General features: G+C 44.1%; 2 protein-coding genes across 7 annotated transcripts in view; one reads left to right on the top strand and one right to left on the bottom strand.

Moving 5' to 3' along the window:
- Positions 1 to 2,932, top strand: part of GRIA4 (glutamate ionotropic receptor AMPA type subunit 4) — a 334,174-nt gene extending 331,242 nt beyond the window's left edge. For 2 of the 5 annotated variants that reach the window (XM_004604799.2, XM_004604801.2), the window contains exon 17: positions 475 to 2,932. In XM_004604799.2, coding sequence (XP_004604856.1) covers positions 475 to 639 — 165 coding nt within the window. In that variant the 3' untranslated portion in view covers positions 640 to 2,932. The remainder of the gene's footprint in view (positions 1 to 474) is intronic. The other 3 variants (XM_055130904.1, XM_055130903.1, XM_055130905.1) reach the window with 2 other exon arrangements.
- Positions 2,933 to 7,357: 4,425 nt separating this feature from the next.
- Positions 7,358 to 14,440, bottom strand: MSANTD4 (Myb/SANT DNA binding domain containing 4 with coiled-coils). Of its 2 annotated transcripts, none has more exons than XM_004604798.2 (4): positions 14,353 to 14,440; positions 13,235 to 13,318; positions 9,848 to 10,464; positions 7,358 to 9,515 (listed from the first exon to the last, which is right to left on the bottom strand). In XM_004604798.2, exons 3-4 carry the CDS (start codon positions 10,307 to 10,309, stop codon positions 8,940 to 8,942), a joined length of 1,038 nt encoding a protein of 345 aa, XP_004604855.1. In that variant the 5' UTR covers positions 10,310 to 10,464; positions 13,235 to 13,318; positions 14,353 to 14,440; the 3' UTR covers positions 7,358 to 8,939. The 2 variants fall into 2 exon arrangements, with proteins under 2 accessions (XP_004604855.1, XP_054986962.1); XM_055130987.1 differs by having other exon boundaries at positions 13,241 to 13,318.
- Between the last annotated feature and the right edge of the window lie 10,474 nt (positions 14,441 to 24,914).

Genomic DNA, 24,914 nt, shown 5'->3' with positions numbered 1-24,914 from the left:
CGAAAACAGGAAGATCTTGTCCTAAAATAGTCTCCCCCTCCAGCTCCAGTAGACAGTGGCTCTTCGTTTGAAAACTGTCCTCTTGGCACCGTAGATGTATTTCCTAAGAAAACAAAACCCGCTAAGAAACGGTGTCAGCCGCAAGGAGCGTTATTTTTGGTTTTGGTTTTGGTTTTTTGGCCCACCGCGCGCTAAGGCGTGGAGTGACGAGTGATTGACAGCTGCCCCTTCCCTCCCCCACCCCTTCCAACAAGACCCCGTTTAGTGCCCCCCAGACTGAGTCCCCAGCCTGGAGACGGCCCCTCGAGCCCTAGGCTGGGCCGTTCTGGGTAGCAGGATGGTTTGCACACGCCCCAGAGAACCTGGGGGAAAATGCAGATGTCTAGTGATGGATATTTATTTCAGTGTCTGTTGTGTGGTCCAGGCGCGGACGCAGCCCCGTAACGGTGTCTTCTCTGTCCTTCCGGCCCGCAGCTGACCTTCTCTGAAGCCATACGAAACAAGGCCCGCCTGTCCATCACCGGCAGCGTGGGTGAGAACGGCCGCGTGTTGTCGCCCGACTGCCCCAAGGCTGTGCACGCCGGCACCGCCATCCGACAGAGTTCCGGATTGGCCGTCATTGCATCGGACCTACCGTGAAAACCAAAAAATTAATTGAGTGCCTTAATTAAACTGCGTCGGTGACTGGAGGAAACGCAGCCCCGGGGGGTCCCCGCGCGGGCGGGTGTGGGCCCCGCGCACCCCCCTGGGCTGAGAGCAGGAGTTCACCCCAATGCGCCTGGCCGGCAGCGCGTGCATGAGCTCAGCTCGGAAACCCAAACTCAGATTTTCTATCAGGAAAACTCACAATTTAGGTTTTTTGGGGGTTTTTTTGTTTGTTTGTTTTTTCGGGGAGCGGGGGTGGGGAGGGGGAGGTGGGACCTGCGATGGGTGTATTAACAGCAACAAATTTCACTTGAGTGGACTTAAAAACTAATCAGACTTGCAAGCTAGCGCATCAAACCGTGAAGTTCTTGCTCAGAAAAACCTTCGTCTTCGCTCCAAGGGGCAAAGTAGTTCTAAAAGTCAGTGAACATGCTAACCCGTGTCTTCAGAACATCCGTCTATTCTGTGGAAGGCTATCCAGCTAAGAAAACAAATCACTAAACTGTGATCAAACAATAAATAAACATGTAAATTCTGTGAAAAAAAATTAAAGGAAGTATTTACACTTACTTTGGAGAAAATAAATACTGAAACATGCTTGCTTTTTAACTGACATAAAATCAGTAGAAGACAACACAATTCTTTTTTCTAACCATCTTAGGGAACAATACATTGCAATAATTGATATAAATGCCATCACTGTAATAAACGTTAGGGAATTTTTTTTTATAAAGGTTGTTGGTCATCTTTGTTTGCTGTAACCTCCACTATGTCACACATGTCCCCAGTGTTGCAGATTGCATTTGTCTCATTACCAAGAACAGAAGCAAAATGAAGACAGGGCTGACATGAAACCTTAAGTCTGCGATGTAGAATCAAAAGAGATTATGGGTCACTCCTGCTATTGGTATTATTTATAATCTTGTTCTGTGTACAAAATTGTGGTTTTTGTACCCACCAAAAAGAAAAGAATAAAAATAACAGATGTTCTTACAATATCTACACAGCTCAAACTTCTTTCTTATCATGGTAAAAGTTATTTGAGAAATTTATGAGATTGTAGGAGGGACTGCGGACGTCAACTCCTGACAAAATGCAGCTAACCATGATTATTTTTGGATACTGAACTGCCCTCCTTTGAAGACGCTAGTCCTGCTAAAGGTTGATTGGTCATAGATGGAATGTTTGACGTGGGGGATGAATCATTGTCACTCAGTAACATACCCTGTAATTGTGTGTGTTGAAATTTTACTTGACTGTATTTTGCTGCATAAAATAATGTGTCTGTTTGGGCTTCTCCTCCACTCTCCCTTTTTCCATTTAAACCATTTGAAGGCACTAAGAATAGTTTGGGGTAGGCAAGTAAATTAATTATGTATGAGTATAAAAAATCCCCATATGTTACACACAGATTCAATGAACATGGCTCAAAAGAATTGGTTCATTTGAAGTAACAGATACATGCTGTGGTACAAATGAGCATCAGGTACTTGGAGATCTTGGCAGAAAGCACAAGTTAGGATGACTTTGGATGGCTGACTGTGTAAGGAGAAGTCGAGTTTTCAAAGGTGGAGAAAGTTAAGATTCTGATGAATGAGCAGTGGCCCAAAGCTATGGCCATGCATATCAGTGAATTATTTAGGGAATGTATGCACCGAAGTGGTTTAGAGAGAGCACAGAGTGTGACATCGTGGGAAATGAAGTCAGGAAAGGTGAAGGAGTCACCTTGCTTCAACTCTCAAAATTCTCACTGCCCATTCAATCTTTATGTCACAGGAAGAAACACACACACACACACACACACACACACACACACACACACGCACACACGAGTTCCCTCAGGAAAAATTCCAAACTCCACCGGAGAAAAAGAGCTCCTTTATAACCTGGCTCTTGCTTTTCTCTTCCAAGACTCTCTTACCCCATCCAAACATTCTGCCATCAAACTCTCTTGAAAGCAGCACATGGGATGTGACATTTACTGTTTCCTAAATCTGTAACCCTTCCTCACCATCCTTGAATATTCAAATCAAATTTTACCTGCCCTGGGAAGCTTTCCATCACCCCTGCCTATGAGATGAAGTTCGGTGCCCTTTTAATGTTCTCCCCATCTTAGCACTTCCATACTGCGTTGTAATTGCCTGTGTAACTGTCTGTATAACTACTAGACTGTAAGCTCCTTGAGGGCAGGAACTGTGTCTATCTTATTCACAGTTGTATCCCCAGCACCCAGCACAGTGCCTGGCATATCTGTAGGTGCTTAATAAATATTTGTTGAATGAATGAATGAATTGATTTTAATTAATTCAAGTGGAAGCTTAATATCCCTTATTAATGGTCTTGTGTGTGTTTGTGTTATGTATATAGGGAGTCAAAATGATGATTGAGTGATGGCATAATATTCTCATGGGGAATGGCTAAAATATGACTTTTCTGATCAGGTAAAAAAGGTATTTTATTTCATTGTACCTAGCTATTGCTAAGTTGTTTAGCAAGAGAAAATGTCATAAGGTTTTGATTTATTTAGCCAAACTTCTATAGAATTCTTTCATTTCTCTCTCAAAGTGAATTAGAGATACAAAGTTAGGGATTGATATTTCTTTTGGTTGTAGTTCTATATTAGTTTTTTTTTTTTTTGCTTTTTGGGTCATACCCGGCAATGCACAGGGGTCACTCCTGGCTCTGCGCTCAGGAATTACCCCTGGTGGTGCTCAGGGGACGATATGGGATGCTGGGAACCGAGCCCAGGTTGGCCGAGTGCAAAGCAAATGCCCTACCCGCTATGCTATTGCTCCAGCCCCTGAAATTCTATATTAGTAACAATATTACATAGCTACATTTCTGTAGAATAACTTTGCCAAAATAACTATTATAAAATAACAAACTTTTAAATTTAACATCAGTAAAAAGCGATATATATGTAGACTCAAGTCTGAGAAAATGCTATAAACTCTAGGAAATGTGATTTTATGACATTTATGTTTGTTAATTAAAAAAAAATAGTTCCATAAAGTACAGGACCTTACCAAGCGAGATCATCTTCTAGTACAGAATTTCTTCAACATATCAGGCAGAGCCAATTTTCGAGACGTCATCAGCTACATACATGCATGCAATGTTCACCTTTCAAAAATATAGAGGCCTCAGGAGAACCGCTTTGCTATGTTCAATCTCGTGGCTACTAGTGGAAAACATCCTTCTGTCAGGGGCACTGGCTCAGACTCCATCCTGGTTTCCCACGCAGGCCCACCAGTGGAATTCCTAGGAATAGCACAGAGAATAGCATAGGGACTAGCACGGTGCTATTCCTAGAAGTAGCACAGAGAAGGTGCTCGACGTTTATTTGTTAAATGCATAAGCACAACTTAATGTTAAGTTACTATCATTAAAAAAAAGTTTAATGATTGTTTCAGCAAATTATCCCAATTTGCAATGCCAATTAAGTGCCTCTAGGAATAAGAAATAAATGAAGAGCGACTTCCAGCAGTTTCTGAAAAGATAAGTTTCTGAAAAGATAAATCTTGCAGAATCACATGCTGATCCTGGTTAAATGGCTGCTGCATGAACAGCGCTATTTCATATACTTTCATGATTTTTCATTTTAAATAATCCAACCAAGCACTGACGAAACCAAACGCAAATATCAGAGGCAGTACACTTATATATGTCCTAGACTGCATGTACTGGTCTTTTCCAAGAGCTGATCTTCATTAAGAAAAGATTTTGCTAAATTATGAAAAGCAGGAGATGAGAGAAATTATATCCTACAATACAGCATGAAATGAATTTCTATGAAATCAGGAAAAACTATCTTGCCTTTATCCTTTTTATCTTGTAGTTTACCTTTTTCATATTCTTTGGGGGTACAGAATATACAGCAGAGTGGGGAAAAATTAAAGATAAGGGCAAAGGGATAAAAAAAAAAAGTCAGAAAGCCAGATAACTAGAAGACAATAGGGTATCCCTTGGTGGCTAGTAAAACCAGCTTGAGAACAGGAGTGTCTGACGAACTTTTCCATTGTTGTATGTGTAAGGTTTGACCTGTTCCCTTCCTCTGACCTGTACCCTTCAACTTCAATTCTCTAGGATGCCTCATCAGGTATTTATAGATATATTACAGGGATGGGTAAGGAAAAAAACTGTAAATCCATGTTTGAGTTGATGCTAAATCAGAAATAATCTTAACAGTGTGTCTCCCTCCTTCAGAAATGTGCAGGTCACAACACTGGGACTGTCCTTCCATACAGCAAAGAACAGACTCCTTTTTTCTCTGGACCAGAAGATGGTAAGTTGAGAACTTCAGGATACATAAATGCCCAATTTTTTAGCTACCAGTGCTCACTGCAGTGTCACAATGAAGCCAATATCCCCATAGCTCATCGATTTGCTAGAGCGGGCACCAGTAATGTCTCCACTGTGAGACTTGTTGTTACTGTTTTTGGCATATTGAATACACCACAGGTAGCTTGCCAGACTCTGCCGTGCGGGCAGGATACTTTCAGTATCTTCATGGGCTCTCCAAAAGGGATGGAGGAATCGAACCCGGGTTGGCCACATGCAAGGCAAACGCCCTACCCCCTGTGCTATGGCTCCAGTCCATTGAATGATACCTAGGGTTATTTAATACAAAAGAAGGAAGTGGACATCTGATGAGAATGCCCGTACAGTGGTTATTTGTAGTCATCTTTGTTGGGGCTACCCCCAGCAGTCTTGGGGTCCCAGCAGTGCTGCAAGTCTCCAAGGATTTTCCCTATGCTGTTCAGGTGCCAGGGGTTGTCTGAGATCGAACCAGTGCCTTCCACATGCCAGACTTATCCTCTACTTGAGCCCCACCTCTGAACCTAATTTATTTTTAAAGTCTATAGTTCTCCTCATAAGACAGTATTCCCTTAGTTTTAAGTTACAGGAACCACAACTTGATCAACACCAAAACTTTACTCCCCCACCCCCAACATCTTACGGAAACTTCCCAAAATTCTACCTAAGATCTAATTGTTTGAAGTAAGATGGAGTGACCAAGGCCAAAGGCATTGAGAGATCTTCACTACAGTTCCCCAAAGGGCGCATGCGGTGCCATGCAGGGCCGTGGGGAAGTGGCCAGTGTGGATCTGGGAGAGTAAAAGCAAGAGTCAGCAAAACAGCTAAGCCAGAACTACTTTTGAGCTTTCCTGTGAAAGCCAGAACAGGGCAGCCAGGGCCAGTGTGGGATGGACAATTAAACAGGGTCATTAGTAGGATGCTTACCACTGAGGGGTGGGAGACACCTGGGAGACACCGGTGGAGGGTGTGGTGCTGGAATATTTTACACACGAAATCCTGCCATTGTCAGTATTTTTAAGTGTTGGTGCCTAAAGTAGAATTGCACAAGGTCAAAGGGCCCTCAACTCTTTGGCTAGTCTCCAGTGCCAGGTCCCTGGTCCTGAGTTGCTGTAGGGACAGTACGGAGGGCACTGCCTTACACACAGCTGAACCACGTTTGATCCCTGGCACCCCATATGGTCCCTGAGCCCCTCCAGGTAAGATCCCTGAGCACAGCCAGGTGTGGCCCCAAAACAAAAACAAATTTGGAAAACGTAGTTTTGTGTATCTGGAAAAGGATGTGCTGGAGGGTACTGTCTGGTGGCTTGTTTGACATGAAAGGGCATGCTCCAGGCCGGCCGCTCTGGAGCTGGGTCGTAGGCAGAGCAGTCTTTCAGAAGTCAGAAACACAGGCCAGAGCATCAGAAACAGAGAAGACAGCAGTGAAAGTGATAGCACACCCATCCCTAGCACTGAAAACTAAACTAACCTAGACACAGCAAATCAGGAAACACTGTAATACTGTGGTGAATGACAGATGAATACAGCACCTAAGATGGCACAGAACATGGAGCAATCTATTGATATGTAGCACTGCACTGCCACTGTAGCACTGTCACCCCATTAATCATCAATTTACTCAAGTGAGCGCCAGTAGCGTCTCCATTTGTCCCAGCCCTGAGATTTTAGCATCAATGCTATTTGATACATAAATTTGAAAATTCAGCATCCATCCAGGAGTCAATGCTGCAGCAGTGAAACAAGGTCAAGGCCCTACCTCCTCCTCTGGACCATTTCCCCGAAAGGGACTTGTGGCAAAGTGAACCAACCAACTCACCTACACCCTGGGTCAGGGGAAGGGACTCCAGACCCTTCACCGAAAGATCTGGAGGCCCACTCTACAAACAGGATGTCAAGTTACTGGGAAAGTTAAATGACTAAAATGTGAAGTGGCAAAGCTGTAACATCTATAATCACCTAAAGAGTTCTTAAGCTAAAATCCTGGCAAAACATTTCCCAAGTGTTTATTAAAGTAGGGATGGGGCGGGTAGATTGTACAGTGGGTTAGCACTTGTATTACATGACTCTGACTTGATCACCGGCACTGTACATCATCTCCTGGGCACTGCCAGGAGTGATCCCTGAGCACAGGGTCAGGAGTCAACCCTAAGGGCAGCCAGGTATGCTCCGGCTTCCTCTTCCCCCCCAAATAAAAGCAAGGATGACACGATTAGCCTTGGAGATGCTTGAAGGGACAAGTAATGCACGTAGAATAGAGCAGAGCAGAGCTGTTAGTTCCTAGCACCGTTACTAATGCATGTCCTGATGGATCAAGGTCAGGCTTTCTAACTCCAACCATCAACACATTGACCACCAACTGAAATGATCTTTCAGACAGCACAGGCAATTTTTTTTAATTTTGTTTTTATTTCTACAGTAGAAGCATTTATTTCAGTTATAGAAAAATAACACTATTCAAGATATTCAAGATAACTAAGCAGAAGTATATTTTTCTCCTTGTATGCCCACACTCAAATATCATATATGGATTTAAGACATTTTAAGATTAAAAACAAACAAATGTGGAATCAAGGTAGTATCAATCAATTGATGTATTAAAGCTACATTATCAGCCCTGGAAATTAGAAGACAGAAAGTGATCTTGTGCAGTGAGTCTTTAGTATGCTTGAGAACCCCCTGAATTGTGGGCAAAGCTCCTTCCAGGGACTGAAGGCAAATCAACAGATTCAGCAAGCCCTTTGTCACAAACCAGATGCCAAAGGGATAGAAAATGAAAACTTTCTCAAGGAGGGGCAAAGACAAATCAATCAAGATATATGAGATCGGCCATTTACTAATTGCGTGACTTCGCTGAGCCTCAGATTTGAGACTCCTAAGAGCTACAACTCCCAAGAACTGTTCTACAGATTAGGACAGATAGCGTGATAAGTGCTTCCCTAATTCATAATACACAACTACGATCATTAGTTCCTCATCATCATCTGATACAGAGCACGTTCTACCCCCCACCCCACTCCCACACAGCTACTACTTGTTTTAAAAATCAAAAGTTACCACTCTTGTTCAAGCTCCTGAACTATTGGTGCCCTGTTTATAGTGGTACCATTTTTGCTAGTTTTAACCATGCACTTACATATTTCAGTACATGGCTGAAATGAAAACTTTTGTCTAAACTAGAACAATGGATTCAAAGACAGGGAACTAAAGCTTAAAACTTATACACTGCTTCCAAAGTTTTACTAGCCAAATGAACTGCTTTGCAAAGCAATCCATTTCAGACAGTGTGACATTTCCAGCAGTTTCCTGAATCTTGTGAGTGGACACATTGGAATAAAATATCAATCATCTTAACCACCTTCTATAGTACTTGCTACAATGTAATGTTTCCTAGTTAATTTTTTGGCCATTTACAGAACAACTCTCTTTATAAACATCTGAAGTTTAAATATCCTGAAATTAAAAAGCAGAGCTATGGAGGTGTAGCCAGGCTAAGGCTCTCTGCTGTCGGTAGTGCTGATGTTTGGGGTTGGGGAATTCTTTGTTGTGGGGCTGGCCTGTGCACTGAGTGGGTGCTTTCCTGCCCTCTCCCCATTACGTGCCAGCAGCCACTCACCCACTTCTCAGTTTTGACCAACAAAAATGTCTCCAGACACTGGCCACTGTCTTCTGGGGTTAAATTCAGAAACAGTGAGCAATTTTTAAAATCACTGTAAACTCTGAGTGCACGGGATACACAAGACCAATGTCACTCATTTAAAGAGTATAGAACCATAGATTCTGCTATACCTTTTGTGCCAGGGGACAGTTACTCACTTAGAACTACCTTTCTCCTACTGAACACACTGACATTAGACAGAGACTGGGCGCGGGGAATAAAATCAAAATAAAAAGCTAATCCTGTGACTGGCTTCCATCTAATCAGACTCAGAGCCTGGCTGGCTGGCGAACACTGGCTCCCTGGCGCCCCGGCCGGGTCACTGCAAGTGTCCCTCCTTCTGGATGCGGAGTCTCTCCTTCTCCACCTGCAAGCGCTCCTTCTCGATCTGCAGCTTCTCCGACTCGAATTTCAGGAACTGCAGCCGCTCCTTCTCCAGCTGCAGGCGCTCCCGCTCCAGCCTCAGCTTTTCTGCTTCCACGTCCTGCGGCGGGAGCGGCCCCTTGTCCCCGGGCCCCGGCTCGCTCTCTGCCGGCGGCTTCTCGGCCCCCAGCAGCTGCAGCCGCAGCTTCTCCCGCTCGATCTGCAGCCGCTCCTTGGCCAGCTGCAGGCGCTCGTGCTCCAGGTCCAGGTGGCGCAGCCGCTCCTTCTCGATCTGCAGCCGCTCCTTCTCCACCTGCAGCCGCTCGGCCTCGATGTCCAGCCGCCGCTTCTCCAGTTCCAGTTTCTGCTTCTCGATGCTGACCAGCAGGTGCGGCTCGTCGTAGGCCGAGCGGGAGGGCGTGGAGTTGAGCGTGAAGAACTCATCGATGTGGGGGAAGTCGGGCAGTTCGGGTTCTCGCCGGGAATCTGGGATGACGGCCGAGAGCATTTCTTCCTCTTCCTCGATCTCGAACTGGAAGAGAAAAAGGGATTGTTGGTATTTCTGCTATATGGTTTGTCTGCGGTTCTCCAGCGCTTACTGCTGGGGCGGACAGAAACATCTGCTTCCATTTTTAAAAGGTTATCTGCACAAATGAGCCTGGTGTGACTAATATACATCTCGTGTATTGACACATGGAATGGATGAATGAATTGGGAAAGGCTCTGGCGCATGCTTGTTAAAGAGGGCTTGGAAATGGGGAACCTCTGGAACCTCTCCTGAACCATAATAAACGCCAACATTAGAATATTAGAACTGTGGTAACGAAAAGAAGAGGGCCGGTGGGCAGGCGGGCTGGTACTTACTTCAGGACTCTGGGGATCTCTTTCTTCTTCTTCTACTTTGACCTCTGTTAAGGATCCACCTGCATCCCTGAAATCTGCCACATTCTGCCAATCAAAATTCGCGTCATTTCGGAACCCGATCTTTTCATCGATTTCTTCCGTGAGAGAGTCATCTAAATCCGACGTGGGAAGGGGAAACCCCGAACCAACCAGCTTAATGTTCGCCTTCATTCTCTTCCTCTTCATCAGGGCACGCCAGTCCAGGTACCTCCTTTTCACTTCTGTGCCCGTCCTCTGCTCCCCTTCACCTACTGCGTTCACACACTGCGCAATTTCCTCCCAGGCCATTCGCTTCATCACGTTAATTGTTGTATTGAGTTGCTTGGAAAAAATGACTTCTTTTCTCTTCGTAATTTCTTTCAAGAGGGTCTGAGTTTCCTGAACACTAAAATTGCTTTTCCTTTTTCTTTTCAACTGCTTCATTTTTTAACTTACGTGCAGTTTTTTTGCTTTAAGAGAAGATGTGAAAAGAATCTGAGGAATGCTACCAAGTATAAAAATCACAGATAAATCCCTGCTGGCGCTTTGCTTACATCTGCTTTCCGTTCTCCTAGCAGCACAGGCAGGCTGGAGAATTTCTAAAGAGAAAAAAAGTGAGAATCAGTCTGCAATGTGTGCCATGCCTTCAACCCAACATCCAGCTTTTTAAAGCAAAACACCCTCCCAAAGACCACGCAGCGCAGCCTACCAGCCTACTTCTCTTGTGATGGCTGCAGGATTCCTCACCAGCAAACATACTTTTTGAATGAACGAGTCACCTTGCTAAAATACTCAATTGAGGTTTAAAAGAACATAAAACTACTTTACAGGAACACTGAGAACATAGGCTACAAAATCAGGGCAACACAAAAGTTGTCCCCTAGGGCACATCACCAAAAAGGCCAAAGGCAAACAGGGACCAATTAATTATGGGTTAATTATGGGTTGGGGATGCAGCTCAACTAAAGAGCAACTAACTGCCTCGGATGAGTGAGGCCCCGGTTTCAATCCCTAGAAACACACACACACACACACACACACACACACACACACACACACACACGGCTTAATGTGCCACAAAATTTACAATATGGTGCCAGAGAGTGTACAGGAAACATGCGTGCTCTGTCTGCATGTGACTGACCCCAGTTCAAATAGTTCAGTCCAGCTCACTGCATTATGATCCCCCAAGCACCACAAGGGAATGCTTCTCAGCCTAAACTCAGGAATAGCTTCTGAGTCCCATGAGGATGGCCCTCCCTTAACACTCTCTTAAAAGGCATTTACAATAGAAACAGAACTGTGGTTTTTCTTTTATGAAAAATATATCTCATAGAATATTATGCATAATGGAAGAATATGCCTAACTATAAGAACTCACACTCCTGATTTTTTCAAACCACATCAAAGGAATGCAAATAAAGTCAACGTAAACTTAAGAAATGAATTGCTCTCACCGAGAACCAAACATTCATCTAAGAAGAATGTGTTTATATATCTGTGCATGTTTGCCTTGCATGCAGCCAACTGGAGTTCGATTCCTCCATCCCTCTCAGAGAGCCCAGCAAGCTATCTAGAGTATCCGGCCCACACAGCAGAGCCTGATAAGCTCCCCATGGCATATTCATGATATGCCAAAAACAGTAACAACAAATCTCACAATGGAGATGTTACTGGTGCCTGCTCAAGCAAATCAATGAACAACAGGATGAGAAGACAGTGCTACAGCTCATTAAAAAGAATTAGCACTGAATGGCACCTGATAGGGCATTTGCCTTGCACGAAGCCAACCTGGGTTTGATGCTAGCATCTCATATGGTCCCCTGAGCTCCTGGCAGAAGTGATCCCTGAGCTCAGAACCAGGGGGTAAGCTCTTAGCACCCCTCAGTGTATCCCCAAAACAAAAACAAACAAAAAACCTAAAAAAAAAAATTAGTACTGAACTGAGAGTATATATCATGAAATCTCTTATTAATTAAAATATAACTCCTTATTCAACAAAAATGTAAGGCCCACCAGAAAGATGCAGACTTGAGTGCGTGCCCTGGAGCTGGCTGCTGTGGTAAGGTAAGCATCCCTGGGCAGGGCCCTCAGCCTCCCAGCACTTCTGAGGGGATCCCCACAAAGGAAGCTGCTGAACCAAACAAGGCTAGGGCCAAATGCCAGCAAATCTTTCATGCCAGTTTAGAACAACCTGACACTTTTCCCCTCCACCAAAAAAAAAAAGAGGCCGTATGCTTCTTTTCTCAGAGATGAAGCACACCTGTGAAACTTCACAGAATGTTAAAAACCCTTACCTTTTACAAATGGGCAAGGTTACTGTTAACGCTATAGCACAGCGGTTGAGTGTTCGCCTTTCACGCGGCTGAGTTCGATTCCTCCGCCCCTCTCAGAGAGCCCGGCAAGCTACAGAGTATCGAGCCCGCGCGGCAGAGCCTGGCAAGCTACCGTGCATATTGGATATGCCAAAAACAGTAACAATAAGTCTCTCAATGAGAGATGTTACTGGTGCCCGCTCAAACAAATCGATGAGCAACGGGATGACAGTGACAGATATAAAGGCAGTATATAAAATAGTAAACAATGACTGTATTTGTCAAGAGTCCTGATTTATACAACTATTCATCAATACATTTTGCTGCTCTTAGAATCGAAGAGCAATTTAGTAATTGACTTCAATAGATCAATTGGCACAGGCAGATGGAACAATCCTTTAAATCTAGGCCTGAGTCACTGTTGTTAAATCTTTAGCAGTAATAACGCTTTATCGGGCCTATGTTTTCCCAATAGTGTTTATCTAAAAGGTGCTTAACTGTTTGGCCCTGAGTGCTATCTGCTAAACCTGACCAGCAAATTCGTTGACAAAATGCACTTTAACACACATTTAAGCTAGGTGAAGATGATATTGAGGCGATTTTAAAGTTCCCATCAGTCATGGTTTCAATGGTATATAAATGACTTTAGAGATCATCTGATTAATTTCGGAAAGCACCAAAATCAGAGTATCTTGAGTTGAAATTTGGCAGCTGTCCTTGTACCTATTGGGGCTAAGTGATGGTTGCAAGACGGTTTTTCTGTTCTCCTTTTTAGTGTTCAGTTTGTGGGTTCTGTCACCCAACACCCCATAACTGCCTCAGTATTTATCGATCTCTTCCTATTTGCAGGCATACATATTCTCATGCAGGGAAAAGAACATCACAAAATGCAAAAAAAGGATCAATCATTCCAGAGGTCAAAATCTATCCTTTTCACATTGGCTCTCCCTTGGTGTCCCTGAAGCAGGGATCCTAGAGGGGCATTCATTTCTCCCAAATTCCCACTCACAATCGTCCTTCACGGGTGGAAACTGGTATCACTGAGTTCACTTACGCCAACCTTTGTGGTGTGAGTCCTGCTGACAGCATAGGCATATTGGAACTGGACCCCAACGATTTAGTCTCCCTCAACAAGTTCCTAAAGAGCAACGAGAGAGAATCACAAAAATCAGACAGAAAATTCCAGGTGTGCGTGTATTGGGGGGTTGGGGGGAATGTAGATTAGGTCGTTCAAGAGTCAGGCAGTAAATTCCAGATGTGCGTGTGTGTTGGGGGGCTGGGGGGGAATTGGATTAAGCTGTTCAAGAATCGGGCAGTAAATTCCAGGTGTAGGTGTGTGTGTGTGTGTGTGTGTGTGTGTGTGTGTGTGTGTGTGTGTGTGTGTGTGTGTGTGTGTGTGTTGGGGGAATGGAGGGGCATGTAGATTTATTAGGTCGTTCAAGCAGCAGCAGGCTCCCTGTGTGTGTTAGGTGTCTGTAATGTGTTGGGGAGTCAGGCGGTATATTCCAGGGGTGGGTGAGAGAGTGTCTGTGTGTGTGTGTGTGTTTGTGTGTGTGTGTTTGTACGCGCGCATGTTGGGGAATCAGGCAGTATTAGGGGGGGTGGGGTGGAGGGGAGGGAGAGAGAGAGAGAGAGAGAGAGAGAGAGAGAGTGAGTGTGTGGTGTGTGTGTGTGTGTGTGTGTGTTGGGGAATCAGGCAATAAATTCCAGGATGTGTGTGTGTGTGTGTGTGTGTGTGTGTTTGGGGGGGTGTAGATTTATTAGATCGTTCAAGAAGCAGCTGACTCCGTGTGTGTGCGTGTGTGGTGTGTGTGTGTGTCTGTGTGTGTGTTGGGGAATGCGGGGAGGGGGGTGGCTGGGGGCGTTGGTTTATTAAGTCTTTCAAGAAGCAGCCGACTCCCTGCAATTCCCGTTCCAGTCCGGGCGGAACAGGTGCGTTTGGACACCTGCACCAGGTGAGCGGCCCCCACGCAGCCCCGGAAGAGACTTGGGTTCTGGCGGGGACCCGGGCAGGAGTCGAGGCCCCTGGAGGGGGCCGGGCGCGTCCAGGTCGGGGTGTCCGGCCAGGGTCGGGGTCGAGCCCGCCCCCCACAGCACATGCCCCGGCTCGCCGCAGAGCCCGCAGCGGCCGGACAGACAACGGCGCGGCGCGGGGGACGCAGAAAGGCTCACCTGCGGCGCGGCGACGGCCCCTCGCGCTCGCCTCCCCGAAGTCCGGAGAGAAAGATGCTTCACCGGCTCCCGCCCACCAGCCGCGCCGCTCCCCCAAGTCCACCTCCCATTGGCTGGAGTAGCTGCCGCTCGTCGGAGGGAACGCGTGCATTGGCTTAGACCGTTTTCGTGAGGCCGGCGCACCCGCCCCAGGTCTGGACTCACAATGGGACGCGGGGCCCAAACCGGTTCCGGGTTAGTGCCCTGGAGTCCCGCCCCTGCGCTTGTGGCCTGGCCCCGCTGCGCCCCGTCTTTGGCTTACGGCGTTGTCAATCAAGCGAGCTCTGGGACCGCATTGGCCCTCGGCGATCGGCAGCTGCGCTGTGCTGCGGGATTGGGACACTGGCAGCGCCATCTCCGAACTTCTTTCTGTCCTTGACCCTCACCTGTGAAAAGGACAAAGCGGAAGTAGGAGCCTTGTGGCCAGAGCTGGTTTCTAGCCTTGAACCACCTTGTGCCCCCTATCTGGCCCTGCTGGGCATCTCTGGCTGCCTCCTTAGGCTCCCCCTCAGACCCTGGCTGGGCTCCTGCTGCAGCCCCGACCTGGCATCTCTCTCCTTGTCCCTACCCAGTTCTGCTGCTCCCCACTCACCCTCCTTCCTGCCCGCTGGCCGGATCCTTCTGATGTCCGTGAGCCCCACTGGTGACTTATGTGAAGTGGGGAGGAGAAAGACGGACACTTTCTCCCCATCCGCCTCTGCCACCCGGGACCCAGGTTTACTGGGTTCTTGTGCCTCCTGGCAGAAAGGAATTTAAGGAGTAGACAAGCAGTGAAGTAAAACAGATTTTATTTGGAGGTTTTGAAGGGAAGGAGGAAGACAAAGTGAGAGAGAGTGGAGGGTATGGTGTTCAAGAGAGAACCCGGGCTTCTCCAAGGACGGAGAGAGCCCCGACACACACATGCCAGCATTAGACAGGAAAGCATGAAAGTACACATCTCAAGAGGGGAGATGCGGGCGCCACATGTGCTGGTACATCACATGTGCTCAGCCATGGGGGCAAATAGCACATGGGCTTAGGCAGCAAGCATATGCGCTCCCTTCCTTTGTTCAAGGTGGCCTTTATAGGGTTTCTCCAGCCTGCCCCCCCCTCCCCTTCTACCTAGGTCAAGGTCTGTTGCTCAGGAGGTTGCTAAGGGCGGTAGGTTTGGGGGTGGTTATGGTCTATGAATTTCTTTCCTGGCCTTTTGTTTCTGCAGGAGAGTCTCTGGGTTTGTTACTGGTATCAGGTAAGGGCCATATCAGGCCTTAGTTCCTGTTTTCTGCAAGGTTGGCCTTTTGCAACTTCAGAGCTATTACTTCCCAGGAAACTTACTGCCATTGCCTGGGAAGGGGCCTTCCCTATGTGTCTGCCTGCCTCCATCATTTCCTCTGAGCTGGGACTGCAAGATTGCAGGTGGAACCTGCTTCTCTGTAGACTTCTGTTGACTCCAGGATCCCTTGGGGAGCCTCCTAATGCCCCCCCCCCCAGCAGCCTCCTTGACCCCCTTGAGTCCAGGACTGAGCCTCTGTGGTGGACCCGTGTCCTAAAGAACAGACTGCACAAGTAGTCCTGCCGCTGTGCCCTCCACCCTCGGTCCCTTAATCTCCCCGCCCTACACCTGAGGGTGGCCCTGAGCACTGGGAGAGACCCTCCTGCCTCTGCCCCACCGTGCCTGGCTTCCTGCTGGACGTTTGATTGTGTTAAGGGAGCGGTCCTCTTCCCAGTGGCCTCTCTGATTTTGCAAATCAAAGACGGGCACTGCTAAACATGCTGCTAAACCTGAGGTTCGCCCCAGTGACCGTCCTCGGTGTGACCACGAGCCAGGGCAGACCTGGTACCCTGGGTTTCCATTCGGCCAGTGGGGCCACCCCCACTTGCTGCTGATCTCACAGTGAGTGACCATGTTAGAGTGCAACAGGCCAAGGGTTTGGAAAACAGATCCTGGAGTACTTCCGGTCAGTGGAGAATCCTCCCTTGGGTATTCCTGAAAGAACTTTCATAGCACCTGAAGGACCAACAAAATAGATGCTTCGAAAACATTCCTACGTGTTTGAGCCTCTGAAGTAGGTATTGAGTGGCCTGGGGGCGCTCACTCACACCACCCCTGGTCAGGACAGTTCCATAGCAGGGTCCACAAGTGAGACCAGGGAAGTATTACTGGTCATTTAAGCCGAGTAGGGTGGTGCTTGGGGGTCCATGTACTGGGGTTTGAACTGGGAAGGGTTCCCACCGAGTCAGCCCCCAAGCCCTGAAATAGGTTTTTAAGCTTGTTGACACCAGCATGTACCTCCAGTGGCTCACACTTGGATGTGACTTAATTAACACACATTCTAGGCAGGAGTCTTAATGTAATGATGATTGGAATTTCGGGATTTTGTTATATACTTGTCCAAAGAAGTATGTCTATATCCTTTGGCTTAAGTAGAAAAAAAATGATTATTTTGGAAATCTTCGGGAACTAGGATAGTATACTTTGAAATTTTGGTTGTGGTGACTTCTTGGGTGAGCATGGAGAGAAGATAAGAGGAGAACTGTTCACCTCCAGAAACTTTCTGTTTCAGAGTATGCTCACTGCTTGCATTACTTCAGTAATAGTAATATGGCTTAGAAGAAGCCAGTAAGTATTATGAACCCTCTGCTTTCATATCAACTCTCAACTTCCTCCAGTTAATTTCAGTTAACCGGGTGCAAACTTTTTGGCAGATACCCTCATTATTTTCTTCTTGGCTATATGTTTTGTGAGTGCATGTGGGCCATCAGAGAGAGATTAAGTTTAGTAAGTGGTCCAGGTACCTAATATTAGTATTCCACTAACAACCACGTTGTTCACTGGCCTTTTTTTGGCTAATATTAATTTCAGTCTAGAGAATTAACCCAACAGCACTTACCTGCTTCCTCTAGTAACTGTAGCCATTGTGCGGGTGAGCCCTTGAATGTGAGCAGAACAGGGCCTGAGATATAGCAAAGCAGGTAAGGCACTTGCCTACTATACAATCACCTTGGGTTTGGTTCTTCCACCCACCCACCCTCTCCCTGCCAGGAGTGATCTGTGACTAAATAACTGGCTGAGTTTTAATTATATTTAATTTAATTGAGGTCTGTCTGATACCTAATCCAATGACTTGTTTTATTTGGAAAACTTGCTTTATATGGCTATATATTTTTCCAGTGTAAAATTTTGAAGTCTTAACATAAGTCGTATATTTGTGACAAAAGATTTGCCTTTGAATTAAGATGTGTTCAGTATACAAAGGATTTAAAAGATTTGGTAAAAAATATACATGTAATTAATTTTGTATTCATTGTTAGTTGCAATTATATTTTGCATTATCAGGTTAAAGAATGTTGCCTTGGGGGCTGGAGCGATAGTACAGCGTAGGGCGTTTGTCTTGCACGCGGCTGACCCAGGTTCGATTCCCGGCATCCCATATGGTCCCCTGAGCACCGCCAGGAGTAATTCCTGAGTACAGAGCCAGGAATGACCCCTGTGCATCACCGGGTGTGACCCAAAAAGAAAAAAAAATGAATGCCGCCTTATTATTTTTACTTAAACTTGTATGTAGTTTGCATTATTTATTTATTTGTTTGTTTGTTTATTTATTTATTTATTTGGGGGATTTGGGTCCCACCCTGTGATGCTCAAGGGTTACTCCTGTCTCTGCACTCAAGAATTACTCCTGATGGTCCTCAGAGGACCACATGGGATGTTGGGGATTGAATCGGGTCAGCCACGTTCAAGGCAAATGCTCTGTCCAATAGCTCTGGCTCTTTATTTTCCTACTAGTGATATTCTAGACTGTATCTGACTAAAATTTATTGTAACTTTCAAATTGGGGAATATAATAGCTAATTTAAACAAAAATTACTTTTCCCCTTTGCTTTCAAATACTGTTGAAAAAATAATCCAGTAAATATGTTATATAATCTTTTATACATGAGTAATTACATTTTCTGTATTGTACTCCTTTCAATCTTTTTTTTATATTATACATGCTCTTTTCTCTTCCTGTAGTGTCTGTCTTCCTCCTGGTATTTTCATTATAAAATACTCTTTATTCTTCTTTAAAACCTGCACTTAGGTGGGAAAGATAGTGCAGAGATAAAGGCATTTGCTTTGCCACTCTTAGATCTGGCACTTCATGATTTGCCAAGCACCATGGGTATAAACCCCCTCCAACCTCCAAAAAAAACCAACATGCCTGTTCTTCTTAGATAACCTTAAGAACTGTCAACTTTTCTTTCCTCATGAGTTTATGCCCATGTACATCCTATTTAGATGCCATATTGTTTGCTATTAACTTTTCCTATATTCTGCCCAGTACTAACACATGATATAGACTGGCAAAAATTTATTTGTTGAACTAAATATTAGTGTTTTATCCTATGTGCTGTTTTGCCAAATTATATTACAAATTTTGTTAGAAGGTAAATTGTCGTGGTTTAGAAAAGGACATTGAGAGCTTTCAACAGCAAGTGCTATATTTCTAAAAAAAATTTTACATCAGATTTCTCCGCCCCTCTTGGAGAGCCCGGCAAGCTACCAAGAGTATCCAGCCTGCACAGCAAAGCCTGGCAAGCTACCCGTGGTGTATTCGATACCCCAAAACCAATAACAACAAGTCTCACAGGGAGACGTTACTGGTGCCTGCTCGAGCAAATCCATGAGCAACGGGATGACAGTGACAGTAATCAGATAAAAAGCCAGTTCCTATATAAATTGTTAAAACTACTTTCCATAATATTTTATTACCCTTGTGGTTGTAAAAATAGAAGCTGTCATTGTGCAAGCTTTTTAAAAATAGTAATCATTATAGCAAGAGGTGAGAAACGTGATTTTGTTTCAAAGATCAGTCCAGTATTATATCCGGAGAAGCCTTATAGGCCCTGTCATTCCACCATTGTCATTTGTGGTTAGATTGCTATTTTTGCTTGTGACTGGAGATTTGGTTTCTACCAGCATAGCTTATGAAATAGTATGGGCCATTGGTTATTAGAAATATTAATAATAACTTTAAAAATTCCACTTGATGTTTCCATACATGGAGTTACCTACGGAAGAAACAGATCGATTTCAGATCTATTCTTTTACTTTGAAATGCTTGCCCTAATAGGCTGGAGAGATAGTACAGTAGGGTGGATGCTTGCCTTGCACAGAGCCTACCTGGGTTCGACCCCCAGCACTCCTTACAGTTCCCTGAGTACTGCCAGGAGTCATCCCTGAGCAAAGAGCCAGGAGTAAGCCCAGAGCATAGCCGGTGCAGCCCAAAAACAACAACAAAATGTTTACCCTAGTGACTTTTTGTTTGAAACCCACTTTTGGAATAAGTTTCTTGGTTTGTCTCTCTCTTTGGCAGCTAAGAGGTCTCTTATTAAATAACAATTTCAGTGGTTTTGTAGGATAAACACCTGTTTTTTGAGTATCCCACAGAATGACTTTTATTTATGCAAAATAGCCTATATTTTAAATCATTGCATCACAAACGCATCCTGAATATTTAGTGAAAATTGATCCAGCTGCTTTTGCAAGATATATCATCTTTTATTCAAGATGCATACATTTCATTTTATTTTTAAATTTTTAAACTGATTGTATTGAATCACCATGAGAAACAGTTACAAACTTGTTTATGATTGGGTTTCAGTCATACAATGTTCTAACACCCATCCCTTCACCAGTGTACATTTCCCACCACGAATGTCCCCAGTTTCCCTCCCCCAAGCTGTCACCACCCAAGACTGCAGGCACTTTCTATGGCAGGTACTTTTCTTCTCTCTCTCTCTCTCTCTCTCCCTTTTTTTTTCTCTCTCTCTCTTTCTCTCTCTCCCCTCCCCCCTCCTTCTGGGCATCATTATAGTTGGCAATACAGCTACTGAAAAGTTATCATGTATAAATTTCATGTTAGTATTAAAGATTAAACATACTTGCTTTCTCAGTTTGAGCAATTCCTGTGACTTTTGTTAACCTGGTTATATTACGCACATGCATGATTCTTTTTTTTTCCCCCCTGGGGAACAAGTATATCTTTTTTTTGCCTTTTATTTATTTTTTCTTTTTTTTTAATTTTTATTGAATCACCATGTGGAAAGTTACAAAGTTCTCAGGTTTATGTCTCAGTTATACAATATTCAAACACCCATCCCTTCACCAGTGCCCATATTCCACCACCTAAAACCCCAGTATACCCCCTTCCCCCGCCCCCCACCCCCTACTGTATAACTGATGAATTTCACTTCATTTTCTCTTTACCTTGATTACGTTCCATATCTCAACACAAAACTCACTATTGTTGTTGGAGTTTCCCCCCAAGAAAGACAGCCCTACTACCAAGGAAGCATTTGATAATTAGTTTTCCATTAAAAGATTGTATGTTTTCAGTTTTTAGAAAAGGTCGCATGGCCGCTAATGCGGCCGCGCAGTTCAGAGTTGTCCCAGTCCTGCATCCCGGAGCCATGTTAGTTGCTGCTCAGTGTCGCCAGGGCTCCATCTGGAAAAGGTGTGCTGGCTGTACCTCCTCCGTCTGGATCCCCGGTGTGCACAGGCATGATTCTTGAGTTACTTTTCTAAATTAAGAATTTTTCAAATTTTTGGAGTGGGAGCTCTTCAGTCAGTGGCAAATTCTTTTTAATCAATTCAGTTTTTTAATTTTATTTATTTATTTTTGCTTTATGTGTCACATCTGGCAATGCACAGGGGTTACTCCTGGCTCTGCACTCAGGAATCACCCCTGGCAGTGTTCAGAGGACCACATGGGATGCTGTGAATCGAACCTGGGTCAGCTGCATACAAGGCAAACGCCCTACCCGCTGTACTATTGCTCTAGCCCCAATTCAGTTTTTTAAAAAATTAAGTATCGAATATTTTTGTGCCAAGCAGTGATCTAAGCACGGATCATATACAATAATACTTTTCTTTTGCTATTATAATCATCTTATGTGGAAGATCTACTATACGGAAAAAATCAATAGCAATCTGTATTGTCATTTCATTCTATTTCAAACCATTTTCCCTAGCTTCTGAAAATGGCATTCTTCACATTTTTTAGATGAGGAAATCAGGGCAGAGAGATATTAAATGGCTTTTCAGGGTTGCACTGTTAGTAAGGAGCAGCGCTGCTGAAGTCTAAATCACCATAGTTTATATACTTAAGCCCCATTCATAATGGATGTGGTCATGACCAGTGGAAGTTTGCAGAACATTTTAAAAGATTTTATTTTTTGTTTACGAACAAATTTAGATGTCAGGTTGTGGAATGAACAATGGTCAGATGTTTTCTTTGAACAAAGGTCATATGCTTTCTTGCTTTCTTTCTTTTTTAAAATATTTTTTGCTTGCTTTCTTGATCAGAAAATCTATCATTGCTTAGCAGCTGATTTAAAGTTTCCTATCCTACATTGTCTATTGCTTTCTCTTTTACAATTTCTTTTCTATTTCATTGCAGTTTCTGTGGGATGAATATATATATATATATACATATATATATATTTTTTTCTTTTTTGGTCACACCGGCGACACACAGGGGTTACTCCTGGCTCTGCACTCAGGAATTACTCCTGGCGGTGCTCAGGGGACCATATGGGATGCTGGGATTTGAACCCAGGTCGGTTGTGTGCAAGGCAAATATCCTACCCGCTGAACTCCAGCCCCTGGGATGAATATATCTTAAAACTCCATAGTCTATAATGTCTATAGGCAAATTTGATTTTTTTTCCATTCAGATTATTCATAGGGAGTATTAGGGGCTATGATCAACATATAATAAAAGTAGCGCACGTGTAACTGGGAATTTAAATTGTCTTAGAAAACTTGCCATTTATCACTCTACTCATTTACATTTTTAAAAAATGTAAACTATAGTTCTTGACTGGAACTGGCAAACTTTTTGAGTTGTCCAACTTTAGAAATAAGAAAGAATAAGACATTAATCAAAAATGCCTAACAAATATTACATTGCATGCAATTTAATAAAAATGTAATAACATTCCAGTTCCTAATCACAAGCTTTAAAGTCTGGGCAGTAAGACAAATTGCTTTCATCTCTGGGAATGGTTCTCACATGATTTTGTACTTTTTTTTTTCAAAAAAGTTATATGAATAGGTCTGTTATGTGAGTAGACCAGCAATATTTTCTTAATCACAAAAACCTTCAAAATTTTAAAGCAATTTCATAACTAGTCTATGAAGCTCTTAATTGTTGTTATTCTGTTTATTTCTCCTATGAAGACCCAGCAAAGATTCTTCTTTCACCCAGGAATCTTTGATCCTAAATTTCAGCATCACAAATTAAGGCTATTTTATACTTTTTAAAAGGCATATTAATTTATGGGCTAAGATAGGATCAAATCTAGGTATTGAACAGGTAAAGTACATTCTCTTTCCCCTAACTATCTTCCTGGCTAAAAGGGGCTGCTTTCTATTTTAAAAAATAATTTTACTTACTTCTATTTTTTGAGTTTTTTCTTCTACATTTTTCGACTTTGAAAAGATGCTTTCCTGTATGATGAACGTACAGTGGTGTGTGCCTCCTGTCATTCGTGCCCTCATGCTGGAAAATGTTCTCATTCATCTTGTGCATTAATAGTATTGGTCCCCCCACCTCACTGGTGAAGGGGGAAGTGAAAAGAGCTTTATTTTAATAGAATTTAGAAATGGTGTCAGAATTCAAGGTTTCATTTCTATAGCAACGGAGAATAATGGAAAGACTAAATGCCAATCACATTCACGGTTGTCCTAGCAACAATCAGTGGCGTTACCAAATGTGCTTACTATTCCATTCTGGGTCAGTTTTCTAAATGTGCTCATCTATACGAATGCTCAAAGTAGGGGGTGGGGAACGACACTGAAACCATTTAAGAAAGAAAGAAACCCATAAAGAGATGAAAGCCATTTATTTTACTGCCCATTATTTAATAAGAAGCCCACAGAATCTCAAAAAGAAAAGGCTATCAAGGAAATAGAAACTCTTGCTTCTGTTCAAATAAGTATTTTTTTTTTATCTGCAGTCGGAGATATTGAAGTATGGAATTTAAGGCACCTCTGTATTGTCATTTCATGCTATTTCAAACCATTTTCCCAGCTTCTGAAAATGGCAGAGGGAACGCTCTGGAAGTAGAAAGCTTTCCTCTAGCAGTGTACTTAAGGGCGTGATTGCCAGATCACAGGCTCTCCAGACAAAGCCCTAAAGCAGGTGACACTTCATTCCTACTCCCTTGAATGAGTGGGTTTCCTTTCACCAGCCATCTCTGTCCCACAACTTCCTAGGAACCTAAATTGGTGCCTTTCTCTCCCTCTCCCCATAGATATTTCCACTAGACCAAAGTTAGGGAGGACAGGGCCATGTGCATTTTCATCTCCGAAAAAGCTGTTCCTAGTACAGACTCTGCAGGACAGACTCATTGAATAAATGAGCCATTATTGAATGATACTCTTCATTGTCATCTTTCTGATGCTCTAGCACAGTGTTTCTCAACCAGGGCCCATCTAGCCTCTGTCAACCCCCAAGATATCCCAAGGGGCCATGAGTGAAAATCGTGTAAGTGGGGCTTATGGTATGAGACTAGGGTGCCAATCAATAGGACAGGTGGCCACAGGAGGTAAACAGTTCAAGGGAAGCAGGGCTGGAAAACGGGTGATAAAGTGTCGCTTTCACGGACAATTGAAACACTAGGTTCAAGTTCACATGTAAATAGGCATCAGGGGCTTCACTGCCCAGTTTTTGCCAAGGCTAGCCTCCTTCAGAATGATACAGTGATACAGTCAGTGTAGGGGGTAAGGTGTTTTTCTTGTGTGCTGCCAGCCATGGTTGGAACTCCCATCACCAAGTATGGTCCCCTGGGAACAACTAGGAGTGATTCCTGAGCACCCGGTCAGAAATGAGCCCTGAGCATAGTTAGGTGTCACACAAAAACTAAAGAATTTTTTTTGGGGGTAACTAAAATTTTTCCTGCAATTTTAATATATTAATTATAGAGAAAAGGCTCATGTATGCATAAGATGGTGAAGTTTCTCTTTTTATCTTTTTGTGTGTGTGTAGTTTTGGGGCCACACCCAGTGATGCACAGGAATTACTTCTGACTCTGCACTCAGGAATTACTCCTGGTAGTGCTCAGTGGATCATATGGGATGTTGGGGATCAAACCTGGGTTGGCCACATGCATGGCCAACGCCCACCATGCTGTCCTATCACTCAAAGTTTTACTTCTGGGACTGAAGCGATAGCACAGCAGGTAGGGCATTTGCCTTGCATGCGACCTGCCCAGGTTCAATTCCCAGCATCCCAAGGTCCCCCAAGCACCTGCACTCCAATTTCTGAGTGCAGAACCAGGAGTAGCCCCTGTGCATCGCCGGGTGTAACCCAAAAAGAAAAAAAAAAACTTCTGAGAGATGACCCTATTTGTGATGCAGGTGATTATAAATGGATTGTTTTTCTTGGAATATTTTGGTTTGAACGTTTATCTATTATTTCAAGTATCTCTAGAAGGTATGGAGTGTTAGGCCATCATCGCACCTTACATAACTCATGATGATTACAATCTCTGATCAC

Source organism: Sorex araneus, chromosome 3 (genome assembly GCF_027595985.1).
Source record: "Sorex araneus isolate mSorAra2 chromosome 3, mSorAra2.pri, whole genome shotgun sequence".
NCBI classification, from domain to species: domain Eukaryota; kingdom Metazoa; phylum Chordata; class Mammalia; order Eulipotyphla; family Soricidae; genus Sorex; species Sorex araneus.
Note: the sequence above shows the minus strand (reverse complement) of the source record. Positions and strands in the feature narration are given on the sequence as shown.

Coding starts and splice junctions, on each gene's coding strand:
- MSANTD4 (XM_004604798.2), bottom strand. CDS start 10,309: ATGAAGCAGTTGAAAAGAAAAAGGAAAAGCAATTTTAGTGTTCAGGAA. Junction 9,516..9,847: donor GAGATCCCCAGAGTCCTGAA/GTAAGTACCAGC, acceptor TTTCTCTTCCAG/TTCGAGATCGAGGAAGAGGA.